The 11,653-nt window shown below is 43.7% G+C and overlaps 1 protein-coding gene across 1 annotated transcript; it reads left to right on the top strand.

Moving 5' to 3' along the window:
• The first annotated feature begins 236 nt into the window (after positions 1–236).
• On the top strand, positions 237–1,445 carry LOC121425353. The gene has a single exon (XM_041621380.1). The coding sequence runs from the start codon at positions 237–239 to the stop codon at positions 1,443–1,445; it is 1,209 nt and encodes a 402-aa protein (XP_041477314.1).
• The last annotated feature ends 10,208 nt before the right edge of the window (positions 1,446–11,653 follow it).

The following is an 11,653-nucleotide window of genomic DNA, read 5'->3' on the forward strand; positions in this document are numbered from 1 at the left end:
GGGGGTCTCGGAGAGTGACGGGGTCGCCCTAGACGAGGCGGCTCCTACGACGAGGAAGCCTCCAGCTCCAAGGGTGCAAACCCACCCCCGCTCTGCTGCTGCCCGGAAGCGCCAGGCTCTGGCACCTCCGTCTCGAAACTTTCAAGTTTCTCGAGGCCGGCGAGAAGGCAGAGGCAGGGGAAGAGGGGGGCGACCCGCTTCGAGGGCGCCGCCCAAACCGAAGCAGTCGGTTTGACATGCTGTCCCGAGCGCTAGACAAGGTAGGCGGGCGTCTCCGGCATTTTCTCCCGGCTTGGGAGGAAATCACGGAAGACGCATACATCTTATCCGTCGTGCGAGACGGCTTCTCTATAGAAATAGAAGCCTTCCCGCACGGTGCGATTCGCATCGCCTCACCGCCTTCCTCCACCCTCCACCATCAGTACATCGCGGCCGAAATCGCCGCACTGGTGGAGAAGGACGCGATAGAGAGGGCGACAGACAACCCCAATCTTTGTCTATCCGCGATTTTCGTCATTCCCAAGCGCTCGGGCAAATTGAGAATGATTCTCAACATGAAGAGAATCAATACGTTTATTCCGGCCGAACACTTCTGGATGGAAACGTTAGCCACGATCCTCCCTTCACTGGAGGCGTCGGACCTGGCCGTGTCTCTGGATTTACGCGATGCGTACTTCCACATTCCCAACCATCCAGCTTCGCGCGGGGCCCTCCCGTTCAGGCTGCGACCGGCGCCCCGAGTGTTTACTCGCATAGTCACCACTGTGGCAGCCTATTTGAGAAACCAAGGCCTGCGACTCTTCGTCTATCTAGACGACTGGCTTATTGTGGCAGACTCGGAGGCAAAGTTGCAAGCTCACCTCTCCTTGCTACTATGGGTGACTCAGAGCCTCGGGTTCATGATCAACTGGGAGAAATCGGAGCTCACTCCCTCCCGCGTTCCCATGTATTTGGGCGCGAGGATAGATATACCGAACCAACTCGCGCGGCCCAGCCCAGACAGGGTGCGGTCGATCACGTCTCTCGCCCACTCCGTAAGGGGGCGCAGTCACGTGAAAGCCCGCGTCTGGCTTCAGTTGCTAGGTTATATGGCCAGTCTAGTAGACATTATACAAGATTGTCGTCTCTACATGAGGCCCTTCCAAAGACATCTCCGCTACTGCAGCCCCGGGGCAGACTCACTGCAGTCTCGGATTCCTCTGCCACTGTCTATCAGTCGCAGTTTAGCGCCCTGGACTCGCCCAGCTTTCGTGGCTCAGGGCAAGCCACTACAGACTCCCCTCCCGTCAGTCTCAGTGACCACCGACGCCTCGCTCTCCGGTTGGGGTGGCCACTGCGAAGGGGAGATGGTATCCGGAGCTTGGGCTTATCCAGGCGCTCTCCCTCACATCAATGTGTCGGAGATGCAAGCGACGTCCAACGCACTCCGCCACTTTCAGCACTAGCTGACCGGGCGGACAGTGCTGGTCCGTACGGACAACAGGTCTGTGGCAGCATACATAAACAAGCAAGGGGGCACGCGGTCGGATTCTCTTGACGCGTTGGCTGCGGATCTCTGGAAGTGGTGGCGTGCAGCAGAGATTGTCCCTATTGCCTCGTACATACCATGCAGGGACAACCTCATAGCCGACTTCCTCTCTCGGGGGCGTTGCCTCCCCTCCGAGGGGGGCACTAAATCCAGAAATCTTCAGGTTGATTCTCCGCCACTGGACATCGACCTATTCGCAACAGCGCTGAACCGGAAGCTCCCAGTCTTCTGCTCTCGAGTAAACGAGACGGAAGCGTCACATCTCGATGCTTTCTCAATGAACTGGGGACATCAGAGGTGCTATGCCTTCCCGCCTTTCTCTCGGATCCCGCAAGTCCTCCGGAAGGTGGAGGCGGACAGGGCGTGGGTACTTCTCATAGCACCCAACTGGCCGGGAAGGGCGTGGTTTCCTCAACTACTGGATTTGTTAGTGGGGGATCTTTTCACTCTACCTCCGACAAGTCAGTTAGTTTCTCAGCCCCTCTCGGGAATCAGGCATCCGCGACCGGAGTCACTACACTTGACTGCGTGGCCGCTCTCGGGGAGGATGCCCGGGCCCTAGGTCTGTCGGGTCGGGCAGCCAAGTTTGTTTCGGAAAGCAGGCGTGCTTCCACGTTGGACTTATACAACTCCAGACTTGGCATTTTTTCGGAGTGGTGCAGTCAACGCTCACTCGATCCTCGTTCTGCTTCGATTGCATCGATTGCAGATTTTCTGGTTGGCCTTTTTGATAAAGGCAAAGCGATCGCAACTATCAGGGGCTATCGGTCCGCGATTACAGCGACGCACCGCGGTTTCACGGACGGCTCTTCAGTATCTAACTCGTCAGTCATTACGGAGTTATTAAAATCTTTTTCTTGAAGCGTCCACCAGTCAAATCCCTAGCCCCGTCGTGGAGTTTGTCTGCAGTTCTTAGGGACCTTGCAAACCGCCCTTTGAGCCCCTAGCGGAGGCTTCTCTCCATAACTTAGCTATCAAAACAGCGTTTTTAATGGCTATCGCTTCGGACCAAAGGCGAAGTTCTCTCCATGCCCTGTGTTTTTTGCCGGGACACATTCGCTGGGAGAGACGGGGTGTTAGGTTAATTCCGACCCCCTCGTTCATCGCAAAGAATCAAACCATGTCCTCTGGTTCAGTTGAAGTCTTTCTGGCCCCTCTGTCTAGTTTTTCGTCTATTTCAGAGGATAGATTGCGGTGCCCCGTGAGGGCGTTAAAGTGGTATTTGGATCGCACTAAATCGTCTAGGAGTTCAGATCAATTATTTGTAATTTCACGTGAACCCTTTTCAGCAGCATCCCGCGACACCATCTCTAGATGGATTGTTGAGGCCATCAACTCAGCGGGCGCTGGTGCGTTATTGTCTGATACAACCAGACCTAAGGCCCATGATACTAGGGGTATTAGTTCGTCATGGCCCCTTTTTCAGGGCATTCCTCTCGAGGACATTTTGAGGGCCGCCTTTTGGCGCTCAGCTAACTCCTTCACTTCATTCTACTTGAAGGACATTCCGTCCAGCGAGGCGAGATTTGCTGCTTCGGCGCTTAAAGCAGCTGCGGCTTTTTCCCCCTCTCCCTAATTTTCGTTGTTTTTGTTTTTTTAAATTTTCTTAGGCTTACAATTGAAAACATGCCTCCCTACGGTTTGAGTCCGTGTTGGTCTAGCAAATCAAGTAGATGTATGGAGTTATTGAAGTAAATTATGAAAATACCTGATTTTCTTATTTACGAGATAACTCATACATCTACTTGATACCCTCCCACCGACCCTCCGCCTTGCGTAGCAACATGTTTCAACGTATGGGCTTGCAAAAGTTGAGGAAGATGGACGCTAATTGCGCGGTGATCATGGGTAGTAAGCCTGAACGGGAGAGGGCGCGCTCGCGCTTTTTAAATTCTTGGGAGTTCTTTTCGGGTATGGCAGTCCAGAGGGCTGAACTAGCAAATCAAGTAGATGTATGAGTTATCTCGTAAATAAGAAAATCAGGTAAGTATTTTCATATTTTGCCTGATTTATGAATTTTGCAAACAACTTAATATTTCTTTCTTATTTATATTTTGAAACGGTGACTTATCATTTTTTTTTATCTTTAAAAAGATAAATTGTAAATTGCATGTAATTATGCCGGGAGCTTTGATTTCTGCACTTTTGATCTCTTTTTATTTGTGGTCACTCAAATAATATTTTCAATCCTTTCTACTGAAGTTAAATATCCGAATAGTAAATTGTGCTATTTTAATATGAAAGATATATTTTATACAATTTCATTGAGATTGTCGAAACTGAGCAATATAGAGTAGGCATTTCGTATTTGAAATGAGTTGAGTTACAATAGAATAACTTAAACTTGAAACTTCCTCCGTCAACTTGTTCAATAAAAAAATCAAAAGGACATGAAGCATAAAGTGCTTTTGTTTGTTTCCTTTTTCATCTATAGGCCTATCCGAAATCTATATGTCCACACCAGACAGGTATTGCAACAATACCACCAATTTTGAATCAAACCGAAGCTCTTTTAATACTCAAATTCAAATTCAAATCAAATTCGGTTTTATTAAACAATACTCATCAAGAAGTCCGAAGACTAACAATGTGAGTTTACATTAAAAAAAATGCATAACAGAGAAATAAATAAATACATAACATGCAGTGACCATTAAAGAAGAAAAATAGATATAAAATGTTGAAAATGCAATAATAGTATAAAAAGAAATAGAATGAGCACCATACTATTTGGTGTTGTATAAACACCTATCTGGTGTTAGACCAAAAACCTAACTGGTGTTGTTTAATACTTCTCTGGTGTGGACATATATAGATTCCGGGCTGGTGTTGCATTAACACCGGTGTGTTTGCTGTTTAGCAGGTTTGCAGTGAACAACCGAAAGTCAAGTCTTATATTGCTCAAAACTGCATAAGAATTTATAAATCAGGGTTTGAAATGCGCTGAAAGTTTATTCTTTTGTTCAAAAACTTTACTAGAAAAAAAAAATTACCATCGCTTGCAATCTATCAATGCTGTGCCTTCGGGACGTTTCCGTGATTTTGAAAGTGTGCATTTAATGATCATTCGAAACAATCGTGAAAATGACTGGACATGCTTAATTTCCCATTTTTAGCTGGGGGAGGGGGGGGGACAGGGAGTGTGTTCACCATCGAGTTTTTAATTTTGTACAGCAGTATATGAGAGAAGGTGGTCTCGCCATCCCCTACCCCCGCCCCCAACCTCCGATCAAAAATCTTACCAAGCTGCCGCCTATAATGCCCATTATCAGCTTTCCCATTTCCAGAGGGGGGGGGGGGGCAGGGGTGTGTCCCCCCTCGAGTTTTTAATTTTGTACAGCAGTACATGAGAGAAGGTGGTCTCACCATCCCCTACCCCCACCCTCCGATCAAAAATATTACCAAGTCACCTCCTATAATGCCCATCTCATCTCAGCTTTCCCATGTTCAGAGGGGGCAGAAGGCGTGTCCCCCCTCGAGTTTTTAATTTTGTATAGTAGTATACGAGAGAAGGTGGTCTCGTCATCCCCCTACCCTACCCCCACCCTCCGATCAAAACTCTTACCAAGCTGCCGCCTATAATGCCCATCTCAGCTTTCCTATTTTCAGAGGGGGGCAGGGGGCGTGTCCCCCCTCGAGTCTTTTATTTTGTACAGCAGTATATGAGAGGTGGTCTCGTCATCCCCCTAACCCCCCTACCCTACCCCACCCTCCGATCAAAACTCTTACCAAGCTGCCGCCTATAATGCCCATGTCAGCTTTCCTATTTTCAGAGGGGGGCAGGGGGCGTGTCCCCCCTCGAGTTTTTTATTTTGTACAGCAGTATATGAGAGGTGGTCTCGTCATCCCCCTAACCCCCTACCCCACCCCCACCCTTCGATCAAAAATCTAACCAAGTCGCCGCCTATAACATGTATAATGCCCATCTCAGCTCTGCATGTTCGGACCCTTCTAAATCAAGCCCTGTCGACATGTCGTTTTCCAGGAGGCCTAGTTATTATCATCCGATCCCTTCGTCGTTCACTCTTCGCTATTTATTCTACGCCTTATTTTAAATGTCGGAAATTTCGGACGACAAGCATGAAAAGAAATTTGCCGAAAGGCTCTGTCGGGCAAAATTAAAATGAATGTTCCATTATTTCATCTGCTGCGGCTTCGTGTTACTGGCTCGTAGTTTTATTTCAGACTGCATTTTTTCTCTCCTTTGAGTCAATTTAAACTTTAACATATTCTCCTGTAAATATTCTGATAACCATACCGTATCGGTTTTTGCCTAAAATTCAAATTCATTTCGTCCACGATAAATTTGACAACCCCCAAAAAGGTCCTCTCTTTCAAAGGGGGGGGGGACGCGTGCCGGATGTGCCCCCCCCCCTCCGATCCACAAGTGAACAAAAGGGAAAATAGGAATACAATAGCGCATCGATCTTAGAAGAACTGCGACATCATCCATTTTATCGGTGAGAATCCATAATTGATTCTTGTTTTAATCATTGGAGGAAGACTATAGCCGATGGGGTACCGACGGGGACACGTAATGATTGAATGATAGGAGTGGGGAAGAGAGGAAATTTGCACTTGAACATGAAGAACAAGAAAAACAGACGATATAAATAAAAGGCACGTCAATATTTCGACCGGGCGAAGATGTAGGCTATGGAAACAGCCGATACGTGTCCTTTGCCGAGTTCAAGACGACCCGATGTTATACTTGACGAATCTTCATTTATTTGCACATACCGTGAACGGATTCCTTTCATCCCTTCGCTCCTAAATTCATGATAACCATACCTCGTGGGTTATATGCGGGATCATTTCATGTAGAAATCTGCCATTTACACGGTGCATATTATGTTCATGAGTAGACTTCTCTCTCGCTCCGAGAGACTTACATGTATATGATCATGATGATAGGCCACTTAGATTTGGAGAGGAATTATGTCCCCGGAATACTCTTCTGGCGCGACTAAAAAAAACCCCACCAAAACAAAGCTACGACAGGGATAGAAAGAGAGAGAGCAAAGCGCAAGCAAATGTTTGATCTTTTTGATAAATAAAAATTGTGATAAATCTGACTTAATTTTCATAAATTAATATCAAATTACATTAAATTCCATCAATTTCTCTTCTTTCTTATTTCTACCTTATTTTTCTTGGTCATGGTTCCCTTTTTTGGTGGGGACGGGTGGGGTCTTTGGCCACAAGTCTCTCACCTGTATATGCCTAGGGTAGCAGTTTTATGAACGAAAAACATTCTTAATAATTCTGGCCCTTTTACTCGAAAGAATCATTGGGTTTAGCATTCGCATCCTCCTTGCTTCTTTATCTCTGGTGAAAATTAATAAACCCTTGATAATAAGATCGGTTTTCCTTCACTCTTACAGACAAACGCGTGAGGGTATAGGCTTAAACGGAAATTTGAAAAACATTAATCGGTTGTTTTACTTTTACAAGTGATTGTTCGTTGGCCAAGGGCGACGTCGTTAAACAGAACAAAACGATTCTTTTAGAATCATTTAAGCACGAACATGACTTGATTAATTTTTACTACCGAAACTTGTCTCCTCGTCGTAACTCGCGAATACCCGGTGCAGCTCACGCGCAATTCTGTATTCTTCCCCCCTCCATGCGGTGATCTTCAAAGACACCCTCTAGTAATTTTAGAAGTCAGCTTTCGTCAAGCAGTCATGTACGTGAAAAGAGTGATGAATGGGGGAACAGTTTATCTGCAAATTTGTAAATGTGGATCGGAGATGATACTGTATCAGTTGCTTTGTTGTGGTCACACAAATCATTCTCAATGAAAAAAAAAACTATACTTCGCAAAATACAAAGCCACACACACACATGTTGAGTTGAATGATAATTTTAACTATCAAATCCTCAGACATAGCCACAAAATATGCCCCCCTTAAAAGCATGGCGAGGGATTCAAAAGATAATACCTATGATAATGACTTTTGTTAATAATTTTTTTTTTATTGTTCTAGCAGATAGTGACTGGAATACGAACAAATTGAATTTAACAAAATCCATTCATCAAGTAGAATATATCGGATGTGTTAATCTCTTTATTTGAATATGTACAATTATTATTCGTATTATGAATAGAAAAATAAGACACCCGACTTGCATTGATTATGATTTATCAGCAAAAATGAATGAAACGACAAACCATATATTCATAAATCATTTTGGTCCTACACTCGACATGGTAGTGCAGGCAGTTGGGTACAGAATGCATCGATTTAACATTTCACTTGCCCTGAGGCAAGCTTCTGTCATTATAATTGGGAATTATTACTATCCAATGGTAGAAATTGCCTGAGGTCACACTGACATACATTCCTATGGTATTTTGTAAAAATAGCATTCATTGTAATAGGCAGTCCGATGACGTGTATACGCCCCCAGACTCATCAAAACGGTGGATGCAGAGTGAAGAAACTTACCCATTTTTAGAACAGAATATAAACGTGAAATAAGTCTCTTTCAGTAACATACTGTGTGGGCTCTTGATTTTCATTCAGTGCACTATATGGGGGTGGATATACCCATTCTCCATTTTTACATACTGCCATTCCCGACACTACGTGACGTAAGCCTACTTTTCGTTTGTCTGCATTCCTCATATTCATTCAAAAAAACGCAGATGCCTTTCGAGCAAAAAGATTTTTTTTGAGAGGGGGCAGATGATGGCGTGTTTGGCAATTTTTGAAAAAGTTTAGGGTCTGAGCAGGACTTTGACTTCATGAAAACGAAAATATTAATAAAAGACAAAATATTCTAATATAGTACAGTTTATCTAACCTCTTTTCCTCTGATTTCCCCCTTTTTTTAGTCGATGCTTTTTTTTTAGGGGGAACAAGTGCCCCTTTACTCCCCATTTACACCTGTGTTTGGACAACAGCATGAAATTCCTTATAAGCAAAAATTAACTTGATATTTCTACAACCCTAATCTTGGATTATATATTTGGAAGAGTATAAAGTGACTTGGTCCCGTCGAGATCATGACCATAGTTCATTGATATTCCGAGTATTAATCAGAAGGAAAACCCGATATTCATCCTTCTGCACGTCTTTTTGACGACGGAATCCGCCACTGTATCAAAGACAAGTGTATAACCTGGAAACGTTCTTTTTGTACTCCGCCTTTAAAGTGCATCAGCTAATATAGAAGGTTGTACGGGGGTAATTGCATTGCTCCTCCGTGGCGCATTTACAGCTGTCGAGCTCTACGGCTCAATTACGGCCACCAACATGGGCACGTTACTCGATTGGAGAAGTTTACCTAGTATTGGGTGATGTAATGCGACCGTCTGATGGACTGCTATTCAGGACTAGCTTTAATTAGCTTTAAAGTTCTCCTGCCTTCCTCCGCAGACGGTCGCAGTGCGAGTCAGCGGGCGGGGTGCGATTGGCGGATGCGACGTGAGTAGTGCCATGGGGTTTCTCGGGATAATCAGAGTTCGACGTTTTGATGATAAAGCTTTACTTTGGTAGTGCCCTCACGCAAGTCACACGCGTGTTCTGTGATAATACAAACCATAGCATTGGGAAGTAAAACCCAAAGTATTGGCTCTTTGAAGAATATTTGAACTGATGTCGAAAGATGACCAGTTCACGTCCAAGATCATCTAACCTGTGCAATCATCCATCATCCATGAATAGATCCACATCGTAGACTCGATACATGTACCAGCCTTTTCTGTTCTATGTTCGTCGATGTGAAGTAGATCATGAAATTGGAAATGACACTGTCTATTACATGTAGCTTGAAGAACTGTACACCATACTTTTCTTCTAGAGATTCTGAAACACATTGTTACGGTACCTTGAGCGTATCTAGCTGGAATTCTTTCTTTGCGCGACATTAGGGGATCCAGCTTCCACTGCTCGATTTTCTCCATTGATTCTTGAAAAGAGCTTTCAAATTTTCTTTAGCATGAAACTCTTGAAGACATTTCTTAACAAGCTTTTATCCGTTAATATAAATTAGCAACTAAAAATAACTTAAAGTGAAAATACTATCGATTTCATAATAGTTTCTTGGAACACCCATTTCGACTCTCGCAACCTGACTATAAAGATGAAATTTAGAATGCAGGAGGAAATTTATAATTTTAGTTAGGGTAAATGGTACCCAAGCGATGACGTCAGTTGTCATGGTGCCATGGCGGCTTGGTTCTAAACAAAAGTACTTGGAGCGTGTTTCCTCATAGGAGAAAATGGCTACTATCGGAATTTCATCGCTTGCAACCTCAGAATGATGGTAATATTTTCATACAAATGTGTTTAGACGATTGTCAGTTGCGACTCTGTTTAGAACCGGCCGGTTCGTTGTTATGACAGTGACGTCACACTTCACTACTCTATAAGCTTTGTAATGACCTTATTGACCTTAGATGTTCCCGCCTTCTGGATGTTTTCTACGCCTTAATCAACTCAAAGTAACTTCGAAAGTTAAATGCGAGCACATGATAATCGCACATGCCAATACCTAGTCTAGTTACACATCTACCTTAGATTGCATCGCGTAAATCCAGAGGGGAATACATCTAGGGCCTAATGATAGGATGAATGGTCCAAAATAACGCTTTGAGTGGGAAAACATTAGTTCAGCTGACTACCTTTGGAAGGTTAAAAAAAACCAGAGCAAGAGAGAGAGAAAGAAAATATTCAAATGCATACCCTGCATGATATTGAAATAGCAGGCGAAAGCTACAAACAGCATCTGGTGATTGTCCAACTACCAGTTGACCACGTGATTAACTTTTAACCAATCAGAATACAAGCGTTTAAGTATGTGAAATACGACTAGGATATGCCTGCTATGGCACGCGTGTTAATGTAGAGTAAACGGTAAAAACGCGTGCCATAGCAGGCATATCCTAGGAGACCATCGTATATAATCAGAGTGCATGCATTAGTATTTAAAACAAAATACACGCTGCAGATTGAAGTGTTCTTCCGATATAAGGATAGGACTGATTAATTTTTTTCATCCCATTTGGTAATTTACAAAAAAGGCTAACTTGGCCGTTTCTTTTAGAGGTCGTTATACATTAAGAAAATTACTTCAAGGCTTGGGGTTTTGTCGCCAAAAGCATATAATGGATGCCGTGAATTACTACTCGTCAAGAGTTCGTATGTGGTTGGAGATCCGAAATGCCACTCTTTCTGAACATTGTCTTTATTATCGCCCTAGGCATCAGAATTTGATCGATATTCTAAGCTTCTTTCATGGTCAGGAAGTAGAATTTGAAATAAAACTAAAAGGGTTGATTTTGCAGGTTGCAAGGAATATCGGGGACAGCGCTCTGAATTTAATTTAAATGGCATTAGGATATTCGCATTGGAACCTTATAAATGTTTCGAAGGGAAATAGATGTAAATAAAGAAAAAAAGGGAAAGAAGAATATGAAAAGTAGAAAAGGAACAGCAAGAATGTCAGTGAGATAAGAGGATGAGATCAAACATGTCAAAGGAACAAGAAGGGTATCAGAAATTCAAGAACGGGACGTAAAAGAAGAAAATAATAAGAGAAAAGAATACGAATAAGAACAAGAAAAGAAGATCGGGGGCCCGTTTCATATAGGACTTGCAACTGTTGTAACTTTGCCATCATGGCAAGTACCTTGGTGTCCTTGATTATGATAGGCTGCTGAGCCCTGTTACCATGGTACATGTAGTTGCCATTATGGCAAAGTTACAACAGTTGCAAGTCCTTTATGAAACGGGCCCTTGGAGAAAGGGGAGACGAAACTTCGGAAAGACAACAAATAGAGAGAAATAAAAAAAACACAACAAATAGAGTAATGATGGGTAGGAGGAGGAGTGAAAGAATATCAGAAGAAAAAGGGGGTAATGACAAAAAGAGGAAGAATGAAGAAGAGTACGACAAAAAGGAAAACATATATAAGAAGAAGAAGGAGGAGGAGAGAAGAAGAAAATAGGGAGAAAGAGTAGGGAGAATAAAAAAAGAGAAGAAGAAGAGGTGGAGAATGAAAAGAAGAAGAAGCGGAAGGAGGAAGAAAAGGGAAAAAAGAGAGGGACGAGTCAAGGAAAAGAAGAAGAAGAAGAGGTGGAGAAGAAGAAGAAGAAGAGGTGGAGAAAGAGGAGA

Source organism: Lytechinus variegatus, chromosome 12, assembly GCF_018143015.1.
Source record: "Lytechinus variegatus isolate NC3 chromosome 12, Lvar_3.0, whole genome shotgun sequence".
Classification (NCBI taxonomy): domain Eukaryota; kingdom Metazoa; phylum Echinodermata; class Echinoidea; order Temnopleuroida; family Toxopneustidae; genus Lytechinus; species Lytechinus variegatus.

Excerpts from the sequence above, each read along its gene's own strand:
- LOC121425353 (XM_041621380.1), top strand. The coding sequence starts at position 237 with ATGCTGTCCCGAGCGCTAGACAAGGTAGGCGGGCGTCTCCGGCATTTT.